Raw genomic sequence first — 24,399 nt, forward strand, 5'->3', positions numbered from 1 at the left:
AACCACTAAGTGGTAGTTGCTTGAATGAATCCTGTGTGAAATTTTACTTTTGGGCATTTAGCCTCAAATTTAGCTATATCCTCTTACATACTTCCCCAACCCTGAAAGTTAGCTATATCCTCTTACGTACTTCCCCAACAACTCTTTCCGGTTCTGGTATATTTTGGTGGTTCCTGAACATATACAATACTTGAAACTATGGACTATCATGATCACACCTCTAAATCAATCTTACATTCACGATAGTGAGTGACATGATGACATATCTATGGACTCATTTTCTGAACTTAGTTGAGTACATGCCTTTATACTATTTTTATTTCACCCCCTCTACTAATATAGCTCATCGTTCTGTAAATACATGGAGGACATTCCAGGAAACTCTATACTATTATGCCTTAGCGATATATTAGAACTTTGACTTGATTTACCGCCCAAAGGCATCAATAGATATTCACTTGAACCATGATGTACTGAAAAATTGCAAGTAAGTAACTGAATAACTAGGTACCGGTAATACTGAATATCTGGAAATTGAAATCTGAAAGGTTGTATACTGGTAACTGAGGAAAACCGATAACTGTACAGCAACATGTAAAAGTTGATAGATGCTTCTGGTACTTCCTACTAGGGGGTTATACTTTAGTTTGTAATAAACGCGTCCAATAGTAAGGACCGTTGTTGGGGTGAACTCACAGTGTCTCAATCTAAAACTTCTTTAATGTCATCGGCCCCATACTGGATTGCACATATGTAATAATCCATAGGGTTTTACTGTGTTTACCTTCCACATTCTTACATGACCACACATAACTTCCTTGACTTAGCTGAGTTGTTTAGATTTTCTACCTCCCCTATGTGTTGTTTCCATACAATTAAGTCATGGACTTACTTAAAACTATGGACTTATTTAAAACTTTGGACCTTCATTCTACACATCCAAAGTCCTCACGTGCAGTCACAACAACAACATACCCAGTGAAATCCCACAAGTGGGGTCTGGGGAGGTTAGAGTGTATCCAGACCTTACCCCTACCTTGGGAGGTAGAGAGGATGTTTTGGGTAGACCCTCGACTCAAAATACAGCAAAAACACATCAGGTCAAATAGGACAAAAGAGTAGTAGCTACAACAAAACAGCTTGCTAAGCGAAAAACAAAAGACAGTACTGAAGAAGCTTCAGTCATCTGTTCTTTAAAAGAAGCTTCAGGTTGGATTATTGAGGTTTGGCCCAAATAAATAAAATTTCGGCCTCTACTTGCATCTTTTGAATTTCCGTGTTTGGCTAGGGCCACAGGATTTGTAAATGCCAGGCTGTTGTGTTCCGCTTCTTTACCCTTTATGTTTTCCTCGATATTTGTTGACCAAAACTTGGTCCCCTTTCTCTTGTCCGACATGAAATCTTATCGGAGAGTTGGTCCATATCTGAGTTGTGAAGTAAAGTCCTGTGTTCTCTATAGGTACTTCCTTCGGGATAGATGTTCCATCTCTATGATTTTGATTCTGCCCATTTGAGATGATTTATTAGTTGCGTCCTTCTTCTGTTTCTAACTAGCTGCCGCAAAAGTCTCTTATGGCCTTGAAGTTCTTTTGCGACCAAAAATAAAGTAGGGGGCCAACATTTCTAGCCCATGTCAAATTAGCTTTTTTTCTTCGATGGCTCCAACTGTAGGGTTTCACCATTGGAACCTGATTATCAAGTGCTTCCAAAGCCATTCTCCATTATCACTTGCTCTGCTGCAACTTTCAAAGAAAACTCAAATAAGAATAGGCTATTTCCCATTTCATAAAAATATTCAGCCCAAATGTTTGCTTCCAAAGGTTAGAAACATCTTCTAATCTCTGAGAGGGTTAGTGTTTTGACAGCCTTGAAACTGACAACCAAACTCCTATTAAGAACTTCATTGTGGTTGTTAGAACCGTCATTAATGCAGATTATTCACCCCTTCAATGTGGCATCTGCATTAAATAAGCTCTCTTCTTTGTTGGACCATTTAATACCGTGAAGAGCTTCAGTATAAGGAATGGTCTTATTAGTTAATCTAGGTTCCATTTCTCATTCTTATGGGCGTTAATAAAGTTTTTCACCATTTCTATAGTGGACTTCCAGCCAGAGTTGAAGGCTATCTCAGGGATTATCATCATTGATCTCCTTGTGCCTTTCATATTAATGAAGTTAACGTACCGACCAATCTTATTGAAATTCCTTGCACAATAAGTTTGAGAGAAACTTTCTCTCTTCTTCCACCTTCTCGCCGAGTTTCCCTTGGACAAAGAGGCTTTTTTCAGTCTTTGGACCAACCATACCGTCATCCTCCTGGTAAACTGAGTTCTTGTGATGGGGTTCCCACTCCTTTTAGTCCATTCATACCAGTCGCCGGTGCACCTAAAGCTCTTGAAACATCAAAAGATTTGAAACCTATAGAAAAATAAATGATGTTTTCTTCCACCAGATCTATGGAAAATGGGTGTCAAAAGAAAGAGGAGAAAGAAATAGAGAAGAGAAGTGGGGGAGAGAGAAGATAAAGAAAGGAGAGGGCTTGATTCCGGTGATTAGAAGGTTCACCGGAGGGGGAGAAGGGATTGAAAAAGGAGCTAGGTCATATTCTCGAGAATGTGCCTGGGAGAATTTTTTATCACCTTTTTGTTTTATTGTGTTTTATGTCCTCATGAAAAATTTAGCACTCATAACATCTATAACCTCATTTAAAATATAGCGCTCGTGGCTCGATGTCCATCGGCTTTACATACGATACTCACCACAACCTTGGATGATTTTCTTGTTTTTGGCCAATTGGTCCTTGTTCATTCTTGAAATCCCATTTTAGAACTTTAGGGGTACAAACTTTCTCATTCAACCCTTAACCTTTGTGTTCCATGGTCTATATTTTGTTTGATCTTATTCGCGGTGACGGTACAATGACTGTCCACCCTATGCAACCAATATTTAACATCCTATCCATCCTCGTGCCGAGGGTCTACCGGAAACAGCCTACCTATCTTTCAAGGTAGGGGTAAGGTTTGCGTACACTCTACTCTTCTAGACCCCACTTTGTGGGATTCACCGGATATGTTGATGTTGTTGTTGTTGTTGCTGTTCATGGTTATCAACTCTTGTTGAGTCATGATAAACGGTAGGCAAGTTCTCAATCTTGCAATTCAAAATGCTTGCAGACACTTGGATCTGCTGCACTTCCTTGACTGGGAAGATGCTACTTTTCCTCCAGTTGACTTACAATTCATGTCTACAAATCGTGTTTAAGAAAACCATGGGCTCATATGCCACCTATTTTCATGTGCATGTTTTTGGGAGTTGCACAGATTACCGAGAAGGCTCAGATAATCACCGTAGGATAAGGATCACTCCGCCCAATTAGGACGATTCCTTCATGTTTTATTGATTGGATCCTTTCATGTCATGTTTATGTCTAATACCCCTGGCAGGGCATGATGGGCACCCGACTCTCTTCAGAGTCGAGCGAACCCTTAAACGTTCGCTTTACCAAAACCTGTCATTTCAAAAACTTTTAAAAACAAGAAACTTTTTCACATAGAGATCATTCTCTTTATACAGATTATGAAAACTTTCAATCAATCACGTACTTTAAACCAACTGAAATCATCTGAAAATACATACTCTTTTGACATCTACAAATGATTCACACTTCTCGACGCCCTATCCACAGGACACTGTCTGCAAAGTCTCTAACATATACGAAATACCATGACATAAGTACTTTGACTCGGCAATACTCCGAACTGAGATGGAGCTCGCCAATCCCGCTGGAATACCTTTAGCAAAGTCTTCTACTCATCTGGGTGTACCTGCGTGGCATGAAACGCAGCCCCCGAAGAAAGGGGGTCAGTACGGAATATGTAAAGCGGTAACAAATCATAACCATAGCTTAATTTAGGAGAGAAGAAATCACAGTCAAACTCAATACCTGCAGCCTTCGCTGGAAGAAGCATAAATGTATACATGAGGCCTCAAAACATTCCTTAAGTAAATAATGCAAGCGAGCGCACATTATTTAAGTAGATGATGCAATCTAACACACTTACTGCTTCCAACATGCTAACAAAATAGTCCCTTCGGACAGCCGCTTCCGGCATAGTAATGATGGCCCCCTTCGGGCAGCCGCTTCCGGCTTAATAATAATGATGACCCCTTTGGGCATGCCGCCGGCATAATAATGCTAGTCCTGGCCCCTTCGGGCATGCCGGTTCCGACATAATAATAATGACGATGGCCCCTTCGGGCAGCCGCTTCCGGCTTAATAACAATGGTGGCCCCTTCGGGCATGCCGCGTCCGACATAATAATAATAATGGCCCCTTCGGGCATGCCGCTCGTGACATAATGATAATAGTCCTGGCCCCTTCGGGCATGCCACTTGCGACATAATAATAATGACGGCCCCTTCGGGCATGCCGCTTCCGGCATAATAATAATGATGGTGGCCCCTTCGGGCATGCCGCTTCCGGCATAATAATAATGATGGCCCCTTCGAGCATGTATGTAAATATGAAAATGCATGAAAATCTTTGAAAACCATCGAAAGATTCCCTTCGGAGCAACTTTAATTTCAAAACGGGAACTTCTTCCATTTTTCTTAAAAACGGGGACTCCTTCTCTTTTTCATTTCTCAAACTATCATGTATCACTTAGTCACGTCATGAAATCGTCTAATAGCTTTAGGCTCGAAATTCTCGCACCCCCTTCGGAGTGGTTTTTAGAAAGTCTAAATAATAAAATCTCGCACCCCCTTCGGAGTGGTTTTGAAAATCAACTTTATGTTTCCTTTAGTACAAAACAAATCTTCTTGAAAACATTAGTAAACCACAAACACGTTTCAAGTAAATCCGAGTTAATATAGGAAATTTAACAACCATACGCACGAGCAGGGCAGTGAGAACTAAATGCACACAAGTCAACTTTTAAGACTCGATGGTTAAGTATACTTACCGATGCCTGAAGACTCAGAAACAAGTTTCGGGGCAATCCGACTTAGTATGAGGAAGTTATGAGTGTTTGAAGTACAGAACCTTCTACGAACGTTTCAGAAGCTATTTTTGGAAAATTAAAGTAACAATCATACCAAGTACCTTGCAGCTATCGTTATGGATATCATTCATTATAGAACCCCCCATGAACGTTTCTAAAACAATCCGAGTTCGCTTATGGAATTTATGAACGTTATTCATTATAGAAGCCTCTACGAGCATTTCCAAAACAATCCAAGTTAACACATGAAAGTTATGAACGTTATTCACTATAGGAACCTCTACGAACATTTCCAAGACAATCCGAGACCATCTACGAAAGTTAGGAACATTACTGCTTACAAAACTCTTTAGACTTTTCTTGTCATTCAATCATACAATAAGCTCGGCTATACTAAGTAAACTCACATCAAGGAGTGAATAAGAGTCATTAGCAAGTTCGGAATCAAGAATAGAGTTACCCCAAGATAAGTATCATAGCTTACTTAGCTCTAGGACATGCTAGAAGAAAGAAAAGGTAAGCTTTACATACCTGTTCCACGTCCTATTAGCTACGCTTATTTGTCTAAGCTCGCTAGTCTACATTCAAAGAATTCACACTATCATTAGACTCATTGACATATGCTTGTCTTAATCCTTCAAAGGAATTCATTTATATTCTGCCGAAATTTCGGCAACATTTCCCCTGTAAATACACCATCCCCGAGAATCTAACTCAGCCAATTTATCAACAACAAATCCAAGAATTCAACTCGGCCAAATTATCAACAACAATACCAACAATCATATCTCCAACTTCAACAATTATTTCAAATGCATTCTAACACTAGCAACCCTTTTTACACAATTCGACGGCATTTCATTTATATTCAATTCAACCACACATAGTCAAGTTAACACCAATGATTTCACATTCAAGTATTAATCCGAAATCATTCTAACATGATTCAAGAACACTTCAAACAATCGACACAATATTCAAAACAACCCAACCAACATACTACTTCACCCGAAGCCTTCCAAATTCAACAAGAACAATAACAACACATTTCCTTCTTTCAAATTCATGAACTACGTCAACAATTCACATGCTAGTAACATTATTCTCCATAAATACAAGAAACTACATTCAAATCACATTAACTTCTCCAAAAAGCCACAACAATTTCAATACCAATTTGAACCATTAAACCTTCATTTGCACCATAGAATCTACAACAACAACAACTAAAATACTTAGTAAAATTAATTCGTCACTTCTACACAACACCTAGACATGCACGGCCACAACACAACATCCATATATTTCATGAATTTCATCCATTTCTGCACACTACAACATACACAACCATCCATAACATATAAAAAAGGATCAATTCTTACCTTTTTTCCTTACTTTCTCACTTGACTATGATTATGAACTTGCAACAAAGAGAGGTCTTCTTGCTCCAACAATTATACCATGTTAAAGAGGACCTTCAAATTAGTAGGAATGCTAGAAGAAAATATTTTTTTGGATCAAAATTGGAGGCTTCAATTTCTCCTCCACCATGGCCGAATGGCCCTTTGAGTTTTCTCTCCAAGTTTCTTGAAAATTCCAAGTGAGAAGAATGAAAAATGTGACCATTAAGTCATCTTTTGGTCTTATTTATTCTAATTCCATGTGGGCCTTGGCCCACTCCAACATGGCCGGCCACTTTGGCCCAAATTATCCAAGCCCAATCTTTTTTTTTTGTTTTTCAATTCATGGAAATTTATTTTCCAAATTCCAAATTTGCCCTTGGCCTTCCTCCATTTTTCTATGAACCATCTTGCGAATTTCCCTTTTTGCCCCTAGCCTTTCTTAATATTTCCACATCAAAACTTCCATGAACAACTTGTGTGCTAAACAAGGTAAAAAAATATAGCCTTGCCCTTAACTTCCCGCAATTATCTCGAATTATCCGAATACGCAAAATATGGGATATAACAACTTTGTTGGTCGGGTTAGGTACCAGACTCTACGTACCCACATGGTGATTCATGTTGTCAGTATTATTAATGCTCTCCCAACTAAAAATGCTTTTACTCGTGTTATATATATATACTCATCTCAGATGATACTCATGTTCATGTTCATGTTCAACTTACATATACAGTTTCAGTTTCAATTCTATTATTTCCATGTGCCATGCTTATTTCATTCAGTTGCTTTACCTACCAGTACAATTCAAATGTACTGACGTCCCCTTTTATTTGTCTGGGAGCCTGCATTTCACGATGCAGATTTACAGGACGACGGATCAGCTCATTAAGACTCAACACGTTTCAGCTATTGGTGAGCTCCATTCTATTCGGGGTGTTATCTCTATTTATGCTTATTTCAGTTATGCTTTAAAGGTATGCCGGGGCCTTGTCCTGGTAAACAGTTTAGCAGTCAGACTCATGCTAGAGGTTTCATAGACTAATCAGTTATGTTATGTTAGATATTCAGAGTCGTATAGCCATTTTGGCTCAGTATTATCATGTTTATTCAGACTATTTTCGCTTCATGTTTTAAACAAGTATTTTCATTACCTTTATGAGATTCCATGAATATTCAAATTATCCTTGTTTTAAAGTGTATTCTGTATTAGTTCATGTCCATGTTGATTCAGCAAGCCATGTGGTTCGCTCGATCACATGCAGCAAGGCACCGAGTGCCGTGTTACGCTCAAGCCATGATTCAGGGTGTGACAAATTTATTGTTTCAAGTCAAATTTAGCTTGAAATTTTTCGTTCTTGCTTAAACATAAGCTCACTCTATCCCAAACATGGAAGGAACTTAATGTGAAGCTTGGGGCTTGAATTTGGGGGCAATTTTGAGATTTTACCATTTGAGCGGAAGAAGACTTAGTGAATGAGATCAAAAGAGTGAACAAAAGTCAAAACTTCAAGAATAATACATGAGTGATTGAGTGGTTATTGAATTGATACACTAAGGAGAGATTGGTAAGAATTTGTTATTAATAATTTGCTTGTTCATTTTCAAGTATAACTGAGGTGGAGAACAAAAATCAACTTCTAGTGGTGAACAATCCTTAAGTGATGTTATGGGAGCTCTTATAAAATTGAATAGCAAATTTGACAACATGAATCAAAGGATGAACCATTTGGAGGAGAGAGAAGTTACTCCTTGGGTTGGCACCACTCCTCTTCAACTAAACCAAAGAGTTGACACACACATGACTACGACTATTTTCCCACCAACTACATTGAGTGTTGCCACAAGGTCAAATCACCCATGTTCAAAGAGATGAACCCTTCTAAGGTTACCCAGACCTTCATCCACCATCACCACACCATCCACAACCACAACCTACTAACAAGCTCCTTATCAAAAACCCCATAACAACCACAATACTAACAACAATACCAACAAGGCTTCATTTGCTTCTAGGCTTACATTGACAATATCATAGAGAAGCAAAGCATGCTGGAAAGATTAACCAGTATTATTTTGTTAAAGATGAGTGAAGTTTCATACTTTTACCTTTGAGTCCATTAGAATTTAGTGAGGATTACAAGAAAATAAGGGAATTAGAGGAGAGCAAAAGGTGAGCAAGAGAGAAAAAAGTGAGAAAAATGGCGCATGAGAAGAGGTAAGAAGTAAGAATATGAGGGAAAATGAGGGATAATTTTCACCTTTACGACATGATGGTGAATTTAGAGGAAAATAAAAGGTGAATTTGTTGGTTAGTCATTGACTTGAATGAGGTTGAGACAACCGTTTTATTATACTTCTTATGTATAACGATTTTTTTTTTTTACTATTTTGAACTGACCCTTTCTTTGCCTTATATTGCTTTACTATTTTGCAAGACTATGAGATATCTTTTTTTTTTAAAACTAATTATGAAGTTAACTTTCTTGGCGAGTTGCCAAGGAAGCTATCACCTTTGAGGGGAATATAGCATCAAATTGACATTGTTCCGGGCTAAACTTCCAAATCAAGCTGCATATAGGAGCACTCCAAAAGCTACAACAAAGTTACAAAAGCAAGTTGACAATCTTCTTAAGATGGAGCTAGTGAGAGAAAGCTTAAGTCGTGTCGTGCTCGTGATCCTAGTGCCAAAGAAGGATGGAATTTGGCTAACATGTGTTGATCATATAGCTATAACCAAAATCATAGTAAAGTATCGTCACCCTATATCTAAGCTTAATGATTTACTTGATAAGTCGAGTTGTTCTATCATCTTTTCAAAAATTGACATGACAAGTGGATACCATTGAATTAGGATGAAACCTGATGATGAGTGGAAAATTGCCTTCAAAATAAAATTTGATTTGTATGAAAAGTTGGTAATGTATTTTTGACTTTGTAGTGTACTTAGCACTTTTATGCGTCTTATGAACCATGTGATGAAACTTTTCATTGGCTAGTTTGTTATTGTGCACCTTGATGATTTTTTGAGGTATTCTAGATCAATTGAAGAACATGTTGAGCATCATAGGTACATTTTATTTATTTATTTATTTATTTATTTATTTATGTTTTTAGGAATGAGAAGTTTTATGCTAATTTGAAAAAAGAGTACCTTTTGTATGAATAAAGTGATATTTCTTGGCTTTATTGTTAGTGCTACAAGGTGAAAAAATGGATGAACCCAAGATTAAAGCTATTTGGGTTTGGCCTACCCCTAAGTCCATAGGTGACATAAGGATTCATAGTTTAGCAAGTTTCTATAGGAGATTTATAAAGAATTCTAATACTATTACGTCTCCTTTGACTCGAGTGATAAAAAAGAATAAAACTTTTTTTTTGGTAACTAGAACTTTCATTAATTACCAAGTATAGATATTTACAAATCCAATCAAGCTACATCACAGCCTGCTGTTCAGTCATAAAAATTTGCTATCACAACTCTTATACAATCTAAACTATGTATCAGGAAACTAAGACTTGAAAGCCCACCTCCTAGGGAGGGTTGTCTCTAATCTTAGTTCTCTGTTAACTAAACTCAGGAGCTTGGGAACTTGCACTGTTGTAGGAATAAGCTAAGGTTGACATCAGCTCTCACATTGCAAATACAAGCTACTTCTCTAGCAATAGCATAAGAATTTCTCTTTTTTCTCAAACATTCTTGCATTTCTTTCTATCCATATTGCACTTTTTATTAGTATGAAATGCAAGAACAATCTTTTAAGGCTTTGAAGGGTAAGCTCTGTAAAGCACCACTTCTATTACAAATACCAAACTTTGAGAATATGGTATATAAACTTAATTTCTTAATAAACTTCTAATTTTATCAATTTCAATAAATTAATCAAATTCAAAATCTTTAAAAATGAGTGTGATGCTAGTTAAGTCGGCATATGACCTGTATTAATTCAAGAAGGAAAGCTTTTAGCCTACTTTAGTGAGAAGCCTAAAGGGATTAGTTGGAAATATACTAATCATGATAGTGAGGCAATATATAATTGGCAAGATTATCTTTGGTATAGAAAGTTTATTGTAAAAATTGATCATGATGCTTTGAAGTTCCTTAGAAGCCAAGCTAAGTTGAACCATAGGCAAAGTCGATTGGGTTGATTTTTGAGAACAAGTTCCGTATATACAAGAAGGACAAGGAGAATGTAATTGACAATGCTCTTTATAGAAGATATGCTTTGATGTTGATTCAAGGTTGGTGGGATCCAATAATTTAAAGGAACTTTATCCCAATGATGTCAATTTTGGAGAACAATTTACCAAATAGGTAATGATGAAAAAGATTATTTTTCTCTCTGCGACCCCCATCTCGTTACGCAGTGCAAGGACAAAATGTTTGATGAATAATTTCAAGAAAGACATAAATTGTTGAATTAAGATGATAATTATTCAGGTGCATTATCACCATAGAAAATGAAAATAGAAACACCAATTGATTTTTTTTTTTTTACACAAAAAGTTTGAAATATAGAAAACAATTCAGAATGATCTTTCATTATGAAAATTCATGTACACCTTGAGTAATCATTAATGAAACTAATAAAATATCTAAAATTCTAAAATCCAATGTGTAACTCTACTAGGATCCCAAACACCGAAATTAATTAAATGAAAAAGGCACTTTGCACTATTATTAAAACTACGTGTAAAAGTAGTCTGCGTGTGCTTCCCAAATTGACACGGCTTACAAATCTAACTTAGACGTAAAATTTTCGACGACGGAATTTTTTCTTCCTATCTATTGTTGGCTTTACCAGGCTATGATACCATGTGAAACGGAAACTAAGAGAAAGCTCAGTTTGATTATTCCTCAAGCTATTGAGATTTAAATAACTATATTTACATGATCTAAAAAGAAAGGAAATAACTACCTAATTAAATAGGAGCAAGTTAAGCGACCTATATTTACATATATTCTAGAATATTCACAAGAATTCTAATAGTTTGTATACTCTCGTTCCTATTCCCAATGCATCTTGGTTTTGACATTTTCATGCTTTATTGCTTATCCACCTAGAACAAAATGGGAAGAGAGAAAATTTTGTGTTAGTTGTTATATTTTTCAAGATAGCTCATTTCATACCATGTCATAAATGTGATGATGCTACTGATGCTTCTGATTTATTCGATAACTTTGTGCTTAAATTGCATAGCGACTACCAAAGCAAATAAAGAAGAAAAAACAAGGTTATTTTAATGTTAACTATTTAAAAAAAAAAAAACAAGCTTCTACCAAGGGAAGAAGGCCTCTTCCAAATTCTTGAGCACATTAATTACAAGGCTTATAGGATTGATCGTCCTAATGATTTTCTCGTGCATGATATGTTCAATGTCAATGATTTGTCTACTTTTGTTGTAAATAATAAGAAATTTAAGAATGAATTTCTTTAATGAAGAGATGATGATGACCCCAAACCTAAACCTACAAAGCCATTCACTTGTACCCAAGCAAAGGAGCTACAATTTATTGGAACGGTAGGAAGGTCGAGAGATAGAGCTTGGAGCTAATTGGGAAGCCTTGGACAACAAGCTTCAGCTGCAGAGTCTGTGCTTCAGTTACTACTGCGGTCATGGGACACCGATCGTGATCACGAGTAAGTGGGAGCTTCGAGGCATCGGAGCATTCCAGATGCGGATTCGGAGAAGGACTTTCGAGTTAAATTTCTAGCACTAGAGCATTGCGAATGTGAAACACTGACTGTGAACATGGAGGACCTTCCTTCACTATTGTGATAGAAGTGAAGACTGGCAAGCAATTGAACTTTTCAAAAGTGGATAATGACACTTTGCTATTTTTAGAGTTACTTTGGGTACAACAAAATACCCAGTGTATCTCACAAATGGGTCTGGGAAGAGTAAAGTCTACGCAGAGCTTACCCCTACCTTGGGAGGTAGAGTTGTTGTTTCCAAAAGACCCTCGGCTCAAGAAAAAACATGACAAAAAAAGATCAGATAATAATACTTTTATTACGAAAGTAAGGAAGCCACGACAAAATACTAAATATAAGCATTACGAAGAAAAGTAATAGTAACTGCATAAAACTAATACAATGTTATATCCCGTATTTCGTACATTCGGATATTTCAAGGAAGTTGCGGTAAGTTAAGGGCAAGACTATTTTTCCAAAATTATTTTAATATACAAGTTGTTTATTAGTATGGAAATATTGAGAAAGGCTAAGGGTAAAAAGGAAAATTCGCAAAAGTTCAAGAAGGTTCTAGCCAAGCCCCTCTTGGCCGTGTGGCATGGGTTCACATGGTATTAGTAGGAGCCATATATATATATATATATACATATGGAAAAGTGATGACAAAATAAGATAATTAGTCATCTTTGTTTTATTTTAAGAAACTTCAAGAAAAAGGGAGAAGGGGCATGTGTCCACATTCTATTTGATGAGGCTAATTATATATATGGAAAATTGTCTACATAATAAGACATGATCTTCCCTCACAAGTTTGAGAAACTTCAAGGAAAAAAAATTGGAAGACCATTCGGCCAAGGGTTGGCCGAACTTGGCCATGGAAAATTTGGTCAAGAAAAATTATTTTCTTCTAGTATTCAACCAAGTGGAACGTCCCTAACAACATGGAGGAGTTGTTGGAGCAATTAAATCATTCATTTGTGCAATATACGCCCCTAGCCGAGTGAAGAGATAAGTGGAGAAAGGTATGTGTTCAATCTTCTTGCACATGTGTTAGAGATGATTTGTGAATGTTGTAGTATGTGGAAATGAATGAAATTCATGAAATATATATATATATAGGTCATGGCCGAATAAGGGTATGTTCCTAAGATGAGATGAATTGATTTTTATTTAGTAGTTTGATTGTTGTTGTTGCGGATTCCATAATAAAAATGAAGGTTGGGTGGTTTGAAATGAAGTTGTAATCATTGTGGGATTGTTGCAGAAATTAATATGAAACTAGCATGGTTTCTTGTCTTGTGAAGATAATGTTGTTAACGTGTGGTCGTAGATATAATGCATGAATTTGGAGGTGAGAAATGTGTTGATTTTATTGAGTTTGGAAGATTGTAAGTTGGTTGTTGTGATTGAATTGAATATAAGAAAAATGTTGTCGAATTATGTAAAAGAAGATACTAACGTTAGAATGTATTTTGAATTGATTGATGAAGTTGTTAATGTGTAGATTGTTGGTGTAGTTCATGAAGTTGGAAGAAAGCAATGTGTTGTTGTTGTCCTTATTAAGTTTGAAAGATTTCAGATTATTGTTGATAATGTGGCCGAGTGGAATTCTCGGATTAGTGTTGATAAATTGGCCGAGTTGCGTTCTCGGGTTTGTTGTTGATGATTTAGCCGAGTTAGATTCTCGGGGATGGTGTATTTACAGGGGAGATGCTGCCGAAATTTCGGCAGATTATAAGTGAATTTGTTTGAAAGACTAAGACAAGTGTGTGATGATGTGTTTAATGATTGTGTAAATCTTCTTGAATGTAGACTAGCGATAGCGAGCTTGGACAATTAAGCGTAGCTAATAGGGTGTGGGACAGGTATGTAAGGCTTACCCTTTCTTTCTTTTGGCATGATCTTGGTGAAACCAACATGACAAAGTATATGTATGATTTCAAAGAAACTCCCATTCTTAGAGCCACTAGGATGGCTAACGTTCTTGATTTCCATAAGCTGTTTCATATTATTTTGATGCGTATCCATGATGTCCGAAGTTCTGTTTGATATGTTTCCAAATGGCATTCGAGAGACAATTGATATGACTAATGTCTTGATTTTCAAATGATAGCACGTTTGATTATTCCATTGAGTCTTTGATATATTTTGACACGTACATATGGTTCCAAAAGTTCTATGTTGATTTGATCCATAGCGATATCCGAAAGCTACTTGATATGATTATTGCTTTGATTTTCCAAAAATAGCTTCTGAAACGTTCGTAGAAGGTTCTGTACTAAAACGTCCATAACTTTTTCATACTAACTCGGATTGACTTGAAACGTGTTTATGACTCTCAAGTGTCGATTTATGTACGTACCCATCGAGTCTTAAAATTTGTTTTATATGCATATATATGGTTTCTCACGACTCTGCTCGTGCATGCCTTAATGTATCCTCCACTGAGTCCCGGGCCAGGACATATTCTCGTGCGTACTCCTCTGCATTGTTCACCGAGTCCCTCTCACTTGCGGGCCGGGACACGTTATATGTATATGTATATGATGATATGATGATATGGGAATGGCGGCCAGGATGGCATGTGATGACTTCATTCACCGAGACCCGCAATAGAGGGCCGGGACACGTTATATGCATATGAGATATATGATGTTGACATGCATGATTTTATCCACCGAGTCCCTCACTTGAGGGCCGGGACACGTTACACATATATGATATATGATGTGGACATGTATGATTTTATCCATCGAGTCCCTCACTGGAGGGCCGGGACACGTTATATGTATCCATGATATATGATGTGGATATGCATGATTTTCATTCAAAAAGGCAAGTGTATTGATGTTTTAAAAGTCATATTTGTTCTGGTAAATCTCTGTTTCAGTTATGATCCTCTTTTCTGTATTCCATGCCTTACATGCTCAGTACATATTCCGTACTGACCCCCTTTTCTTCGGGGGCTGCGTTTCATGCCACGCAGGTACACCCAGATGAGTAGCAGTCACTATAGAAGATGTTCCAGCGAAGTTGGCAAGCTCCATTTGCCTCTGGAGTGTTGCCGGGTCAGAGTGTTATGCTATAATGTCTTGGTCGAAGTTAGAGACTTTGCAGACAGAGTCGTGGGTATAGGATGTCAGTATTGTAAGCGGCTCCACCAGCCGATGTGTCATTATGTATTATGACTACAGATTTTGTTTGATTTGAGCACGATGAAAAGAAAGTCTCTGAAAGTCTTACTATGTATTTCATTTTATTTGATATAAGAGTCCAAAGAGATTATGTATGTAATAAGAGTCAGAGGGTTCGCTCAGCCCTAAGTAAGGGTCGGGTGCCCATCACACCCTAGTAAGATTAGGGTGTGACATACAATAATCGAAGTATAAGAGACAACAGATAGTAACAGAAAATCGAAGGACAAGAAATTACAAAAATAGTATTACGCCTACTAGAATGGAAGGATACACGAGACAATACTCTACTACTAATTAACCTTCTATCCTAATCCGCGTCTTCTATAACCTCATATTTAATCTCATGTCCTTGGTAAGCTGCAACTGCGCCATGTCCTGTTTAATCACTCCTTCCAAATACTTCTCGCCCTACCTCTACCTCTCCTAAAACCATTAATAGCTAACCTCTCACACTTCCGTACTGGAGCCTCTGTGCATCTCCTAGGTACATGCCCTTACTATTTCAACCTCGCTTCCCGCATTTTGTCCTCCACTGATGTCATTCCCACCTTATTCCGGGTAACTTCGTTTCTAATCCTATCTTTCCTAGTATGCCCACACATCCATCGCAACATCCTCATTTCCGCAACCTTCATCTTCTGGACATTTTTGACTGGCCCAACACTTCGCCCCATACAACATAGTAGGTCTAACTACCACTCTATAGAGCTTGCCTTTGTTTTGGCAGCACCTTCTTATCACATGAGACTCTGTAGGTGAGCTTTCATTTCACCCATCCTGCCCCAATACGGTGTGTGACATCATCATCGATCGCTAATTTACTTGGATAATGGACCCAAGGTACTTAAAACGTCCTCACTTTTGTATGGCCTGTGTCTGAAGCCCCACTTCCACGCCCACCTCATGCTCTACATCACTAAACTTGCACTCCAAGTACTCCGTCTTGGTTCTGCTCAACTTAAACCCGTTGGTCGTCAAACCAACAGCTTAGCATTAACTCCGCTGCAGGTCTATTTATGTAATAACTTAGCCTTAGTATAAATACTTTAAACCTAGGTTGTCATAATTAGCTTGTTATGAACTTGGAGATTGAATTTGCGATATTTGAAGTTGACCCTAGAGTTGCTTTTGAATGTGGCTTAGGATTTGCAAGAGATTAGCTTCCTCGTGCAAATTCTAGTAGTTATAGGTGCTTGTTCAATTGTATTAGGCATTGATTAATTAGGATTTCTAAATCTAGTTATTACTGTTGGTTTATCAAATATTGTCTCTAGCTTTTTACCTTTCACTTACTTTCTTAGATTAATATTTCAATTCCAATCATATTTATCATCACCATATAGTTGAAAAATTAATAAGGTTAAATGTAAGTGGGTATTAAAAATTGATTTAACTTTCAAATTAGTCGGATGCGTGTATTCCCAATCGTATTGTGTAGTAGATCCTTGCATGTCACATGCATAAAAAAAAAGTGAACTCCCTTATGCATATCATAAAGAGCAACTCAAGAGATAAATACCAAAATCTGCACCGCTAAGAATCATTTAGTCGGTTAACGTGTCAATCTACAAACTAGTCTTCCTATCAGATAAGTTATATATAATATGAAAATTATATAATAATCAATCAGATTCAGATAAAGTATAATAATAACTGCATTAAAGTGAAAAAACCTGTTAGTGTTGGAGAATTCATAGAGCTTGCCACTATTGGAGAAGATAACAACAGCAACATCAACATCACACAGAGTTGAGAGTGCTTTGGCTTTCTTCAATAAACCTTTTCTTCGTTTACAAAAAGCAACTTGCCTACAACTTTTCTCTTGGATTCTCTTTATTTCTACCTTCCTTCGCCCCATTTTTAATTTCTCCTAAGCAAAAATCTCACTGAATATGAAGCAAAGTCTAGCCCTAATTTTCCTCCAGGTTTTTTTTTTTGTACAGTTTGCATTTTTGTTGTTTTACTCGGTATGCTTTCTCTCTTTCTTTTTTCCCTTCAGATTCTACTCTGTATTTACTTACAAGTCATTTGGTCAAAGCCGAATGGAGAGTTTTGGATTAAAATTGTCCCTTAGGGAGTAGATTCATTTTGGTCCCTCAAATATTATCCTGAGCATATTTAATCCCTTATCTGTGGGAGTAGGTTCATTTTGGTCCCTCAAATATAACGCTAAACATATTTAATCTCTTAATTATGCTAAAGTGGGGCACTTTTGGTTTTTCTAATAGAACCCGTTTAAAAAGTAACGGTGCTAAATCCATGTGACACTCACGTGACTTGTAAGAGGCTAAACCCATTGGAAAAAAAATACTAAACTCATTCGCCTTTCTTCCCAATTTCATATGAAGAAACACTTCACTGGAAAAAACCCTAGCCTCTCCGTAGAAAGCTTCAATTGGCTGGAAGAAGAAGAAGCTGATTCTTTAAAACAAGCAGAAACTTTATCTAATATATTGAAATTTGCATGCACGTGCTTTTGAAAAAAATTGGAGCGGTTCCACCAATTAAGATAATTTATAATAGTTGTTAAAAAGAATTTTGATTTTTTTTAATATTTAACAAAAAAAAAAACTTTATATTCACATGCTTTCAAAATAAGTGGAACGGTTCCATGTGTGCTATCAGATTACCGTTTAAGAGTTGGTTACCAACCATATAATCCAAATATTATGAGTTGCTTTGCTAATATCTTATATGAGTTGCATTTTTTTGAGAAATGTCATTACTCCGCTTTGCATTTTGTTTGATGGGTTTAGTCTTTTACGAGTCACGTGAGTGTCACATGGGTTTAGTACATTTACTTTTTAAACGGGTTGTATTAGGGGAACCAAAAGTGCCCCACATTAGCATAGTTGAGGGATTAAATATGCTTAGCGTTATATTTGAGCGATCAAAATGAACCTATTCCCATAGATAAGTGATCAAATATACTCAGGGTAATATTTGAGGGACCAAAATGAACTTACTCCCATAGATAAGGGATAATTTTAACCCAAAACTCTCGAATGAACAACCCAAAAGGGGGAGATAAAAATGACTGGATGACAAGTTGGCTGAATACGTGGCAATAAACAGAGAGGGCAACACTAAGCCATTGACGGGTCGTTTGCACGTGGATAATGTTATTCCAGGATTAATTTTATTGGACTAATTTATTCAACCTGGAAGGTAGGATAAAATAATACCAATTTGATGAGATAGATGGGTTATCCAGAATTAAGTTTGAGATTAATATGTTTGGTATAAGATATAAATTTATCATATTCATGATTATGTTTGAGATTAATTTTATATTCTGTTTGATAGAACTGCCTTCAACCAAATAAAGTATAAAATTAATAGGCATTTGAACATGCGATTTCATCTCATGAGATGAAATCAACGTTTGGACATGCGATTTCATCTATGAGATGAAATCCCAAATCATAAAAAAAGGCATGATTTGGAATTCAAACTCATGATTTTAATTTTTTTAAACATAAAAGTTGACTCATAAGTTTATATTTTGTAAAAATAGATCCATAAGTTGGTAGATCTAATACTAATCATGTTTGTCAACCGTTTATATTAAACATTAAAAGATCTACAAGTTAGTAGTATATTTATAACGAATTTATAACTCTTACCAATCATATGATAATATATTAAAGAGTAGTCTCACTACAACTCATGTTCAATTTTACATTTTATTGAACTAAAGTTTGATCGATTAATGGTGTATTTTTAGAAATGTCTTCTAGTAACGTATTAATTTTGTTTAGGACTTGCTCATTTGGTAAGATTGTACTCCCTCCGTCCCAAAAAGATTGTCTTAGTTTGACTTGACACGAAGTTTAAGAAAAAAAGGAAGACTTTTAAAATGTGTGGTCCAAAACAAGCCTTAGATATTTGTATGGTTGTAAATCATCTCATAAAGTTAAATTATTTCTAAATATAGAAACGTAATTTTTTTAGGACAAACTAATAAGAAAAGTATGACAATCTTTTTGGGACAGAGGGAGTATAAGAATTAGAAAAGTTTTAATGATTTTCACAATTTATGAGATTTTTATGTCTATAAAAAAATATAACTTAAAAAATTTAAATTGCATGCTCAAATATAATTTTATCTCATAATTTTAAATCGTGTCCAAACGGCTTCTACAGTTATTTCCGAATATCCCGCCCTATCCACCTACCGAACGCCACAAAAGTTATGATGGCCTGGCGGCTGACGCTAGTAGTGTTGTACTCGCCTATTTTAAAAGCTTCTGCTGATTGGCTGGAAACTTGGAGTACGGACGAAGACAATTGAACTTTCCTAATTTAGAATCATTACAAAAAGGACAGTTGAATTTTCCATACAAAAATTAATGGACTCTGATTATTAAAAATAGAGAGAGCAACACTAGGCCTATTCTATTGGGACTACGAAGGCAGACGATTGTACTTTCTTAAATTAGAATCATTATCCTTTAATAGTTTCTCTTTTTCTTTGGTCCAATGAAAAAAAGGGATAGTTGAATTACGTACTTACATAGCAAAGTAAACGCTGATCAAAACCAAAAAATCTTCTATATCAAACTCTCTTTCCTTTTACGTAATCTCACTCTGCGACTTTGTCTCGTCGAAATGGGAATTTGAATTAGTTCAGATTTCAACTTATTATTATAGAGGATTTTACTTACACTTAATTATAATAGTTCCTCCATCCCAATTTATATGGAATTTTTTTTAGTCAGTCAAAAAAAATAAAAAAATGACACATCTCCAGCCTTTTTACCCTAAATAATTTTCAGCTACTCAAATTTTCATGATTAATTTTCGATTACAAGTTTCAAAAGTCTTCTTTATTTCTTAAATTTCATGTCCACTCAAACATCCCCATATAAAATATGACGGAGGATGTATATAATAATATTTTACTAATCATAGCAAAATAATAGAACAAGTAAGGGATTAAACTTCAATCTTCCTCATTTTATCCTCCACTTTTTTTCATCCCCCCTTTCCCGCTGCCCTCTCTCTTTCTCACCAAACACACCTAAAGTTGTAAACTCCAAAAAAACTCTATCGGTTGCCATTAAAGCTTTGAATTTGGAAATTAGATTTTCGTGAAATTGTTATTTGTATGGGTTGGATGTTGTTAGAAACTATTGGGATATCCTTTACATCAATTTTGAGATGGTTTGGTGAAGATTAGAGCTGGTTAGGTTGGAAATGAAAAATTGATATATGATTCATTCTACCCCATTTAAGTAACGATGTTTGACTGAATACAGAGTTTAATTAAAAATAAAAATATTAACACTTTGAGATTTAAAATAAATCATACTACATATTTATGTGGTTAAGATAAAACAAATAATTTTGAAAATTGAATTATTTTTAAATATAAACGTTATTCTTTTTAGTAGGCTAAAAAAGAAAATATGCCATATGAAACGGGACAAAGAAAGTAATATGATATCCGCAATTTGAAAAACATTACAGTTGGAGCATGGCATTTTAATGTTAAAATTATAATATTAAAATACACTATTTTGATGGGTATAATATAAAAGATTGTTACTCAAAAGAATAAAATTCAAAAAAATAAAAATAAAAATGCATACTTAAAACAAAGATTAAGGAGCAGTTTGATATTTTCTTTCTTAAACTGAAAATAGTATATTATAGCACTCAAATTAAGTTTCCACAACATAGTTGTTAATTTTTCACGTGTTATCTATTCTTTGTTTGCTTTGGTGTTCATTTTCTCAAGTTGCGTTCGAGCATTCTCTTAGCTTAAAGATCAGAATCACGTGTTATATATATTTTCCTCATCACCATTACATATAAACCATTAGATTGATTTCAAATAAAAACGGATTGGGCTCTTCTCCATTTCTCTTCTCTCCAATTTCCCCAAGTTCCTATTTAGATTAGTGACACTTGTCCGATTAAAATATTAATGGTTCAGATTTATTTAACTAATCAATAATCTTAATCATGGCCAATAGACCTTTATTCTAGTCTAGGAAAAAAAAATACTCTCTAACTTTGGTAAGAAATCTTCATCTCTAAAACTATTATTAAAAGAATGATAAGCAGCCTTAATAAAATCCTGGACGAAGATAATTACAATTTACATGTAACCTATTTGCTTCTTTAGCGGAGGTTGTCACCATTTTGGAAAAGAGAAATAAGTCGAGCAAATTTCTTTTATAAATTTTAAAAAATTTAACATCATCATCTCTAGTTTGGGAATTCTTGTATTGCTGTAAACAATCATTGCATATTTACAATAGTTAGATAGCCTTGCCAATTAACAAAAATAAAATGGAAGTCATGACTCACCATTAACATTAAACAAATATGAAAATGGTGCATGTAAACTTGTCAACAACAAAAAACAGTGTTCCGTATTTTCCAAGCAAATATTTTAAATTTTTCTAGGTAAAAACTTTAAAAGTGATATTTTTGGAGATGAATATTTTTTACCAAAGTTAGAGAGATGATTAATTAAGATTATTGATTAGTTAAGTAAATTTGGACCATTAATATTTTAATAGGACAAGTGTCACTAATCTAACTAGGAACTTGGAGAAAATAGAGAGAAGAGAAATAGAGATGAGCCTAATCCAATAAAAACAACTTTTTGCTATAATACCGCTTTATTAACTTTCACGCCCGCTACAAATGCAAGACTATTGGATGTCGTAAAAATTAAGGAGGATATTGACGCCTTCACATAGTTGGGAAATTTAAAATAATTCTTGTCTTTTCCAAAGAGGAAAAACAAAAAAGAAAAGGAAAACATGCTGCATATTATAGCTAAAATCTTTTACCAAATTAAATATGTAGGGAAAACTTTCAAGTGAAATACAGACGGACAAGAAACACACACATATATCAATCGTTTTGAGAGATAAACATTCTTTTATTTTTCAAAAGTGACAAGTCTGCATAGTTACGGCTTATTCAGGACAGTACTTATTCAAAAGATCAACGTACATGCATGATATAGCTGACAAAAATTACATTATTTAGATAACTTCAATGAACAAAATAAGAAGCTTGACCACTGCCACTCAAAGCAACAACAACAAATCATCTTTGTACTTGTTCTCAAAGTACAGTAATAGTTATCTTAAGACCGTCAAGACAATCTCTGAAGAGAGAAGAGATGTAGTAGAAAACACCTGGTTTGGAAAGAGTGATAGTGGTCTTCCCGCTGTCGTCAACACTCAATATATTTTGTATGCAGGAATAAATACCCAAGGGTATTTAGGAACGGTGAGTCCGGAGGCTTTGGGTCTCGAAATATAAAGAGAAAGCATGTTCGGGGGACTTAAAGCGTAGGCGAGAAGTTTCTGCAGTCGCAAGAGTCTCCAACGGATCTATACAGCTGCCTCCCACTCCCAACAACTCCCATCACATCAACCGTCATCGAGCGGAGTACCACTGTGCGCAGAGTCCAAGCCGCGTCACTCAACTGATGTCACCTAGGGCAATAACATACCAAGGGTTTGGCTATATAAACGAAGCTTAGGAGAGAAGAAAGGCATCACGCTTTTGTACCCAAGTTCTCACTTCTTGTATTATCATTTTGGCTAAGAAATATACCTAGACTCGGAGATTTGATCATTATTGTGATTTTCTTACTTTCCATTTACATTATTAACTTAGATAAATATTATTGCTTGCATCCCTCATAATAAAAACAACCAAACCCCAAGCTCATTCGAGAGAGTCTTTGGATTGAATGCGACCTACTTGTCTTTAAACCCGTAAAAACAAATCTCTAACTCCGTTTTTTGGTGGCTAACGATTTTTATCGGAAAACAGTTTGGCGCCGTCTGCGGGGATAGACAGTTGTAGATGTTGTCTCGATCTGTAGCTGATTTTCTTGAAAATATCGGGACTAAGCACTTCATCAAAACATGGGTGAAGAAGATAATGTGGCACGGGGAACGTAGGGACTCGGAGGACTGCTGTCATCCGTCGAACCCCAAAACCTGGTAAATCGCTTAGAAGCGACAGAAACGAAAGAAAAAACTGAGCCAAAGAGGCGGAGCAATGAAAGCGAATCATCGATCAAACCATCGAAAAAGGATGTTCTGGTGGGGCCTCAGGGAAGGCAAAGGTGAACGAGACTCTTGAAGAAGGGGCGGGAGGGCTCGACTAGATCCAGAACCAGCAAACTCCGAGCGATCGAAAATGGAGGGTCTCTCAGCAAAAAGACGATCTCGGCCATCCTGAAAGGCCAGAACGAAATCATGCTGTGCATGGAAGCCGCGGCAGCCGTCATAGTGGCTCACTCAAGAGCTGGGACTCCCACGACAGGGCAAAAAGTTGCAGACGCCACGAATGATCCTGAAGCCAGCAAAAAGGCTAACGAAGGTGGGAAAGACCGGATGGACGCGTTCATGGAAGGGCTGCAGCGCATAGAGAGGGAAATGAATGAGCGGATGAGTCAGATCCCCGGAGCACCACCAATGATCAAAGGCACAAGAGCCATAAGACGTGTCTAGCCGTATTCGGGGAGCGCTGCGCCTGCCCCCATTCCCAAGAAGTTCAAAATGCCTGATATAATGAAGTATGATGGAACCACGGACCCGGAAGATCTTATCGCAACCTTTAAGGCAGTAGTCACCGGGCATGACCTCAAACAATCGGAAGTTGAATCAGTCATGCTAAAAAAATTTGGCCAGACACTAATAAAGGGAGCACTGTCCTGGTATATTGAATTGCCTGAAAATTCTATTGATTGGTTCGCTTCTCTTGCAAATGTCTTTGTTAAGGCACACGCAGGAGCTCGGAGGGCGGAAACCCATCAGCAGGATCAGTTTATAATCAAGCAACGAGGGGACAAACTGCTGCGAAGCTTCGTGGACAGGTTCCAAAGAGAAAGGATGTTGCTGCCACTTATTAACGAAGACTGGGCAGCCGCTGCTTTCACCGATGGGTCGAACCCAAAAATCTCAAATGCCTTCAGAAAACTAAAGAAGAGCTTGAGGGAGCACCCAACACAAACGTGGAGCGAAGTCAATCTCAAGTATATAGCCAAAATGAGAACCGAAGAAGATCAGCGAACGGGGACAACATCTTACATTGATAGTCGCCCCCCAAAAAGATCTA

At 36.5% G+C, this 24,399-nt stretch overlaps 1 protein-coding gene across 1 annotated transcript in view; it reads right to left on the reverse strand.

The window, feature by feature from the left end:
- LOC132603982 (protein MADS AFFECTING FLOWERING 5-like) overlaps positions 1-17,170 on the reverse strand; it is a 77,725-nt gene extending 60,555 nt beyond the window's left edge. The window contains exon 1 of the mRNA XM_060317283.1: positions 16,971-17,170. Within this exon, the coding sequence (XP_060173266.1) occupies positions 16,971-17,155 (185 nt within the window). The 5' untranslated portion in view covers positions 17,156-17,170. The remainder of the gene's footprint in view (positions 1-16,970) is intronic.
- Positions 17,171-24,399: the final 7,229 nt, after the last annotated feature.

This window comes from Lycium barbarum, chromosome 7 (assembly GCF_019175385.1).
Source record: "Lycium barbarum isolate Lr01 chromosome 7, ASM1917538v2, whole genome shotgun sequence".
Classification (NCBI taxonomy): domain Eukaryota; kingdom Viridiplantae; phylum Streptophyta; class Magnoliopsida; order Solanales; family Solanaceae; genus Lycium; species Lycium barbarum.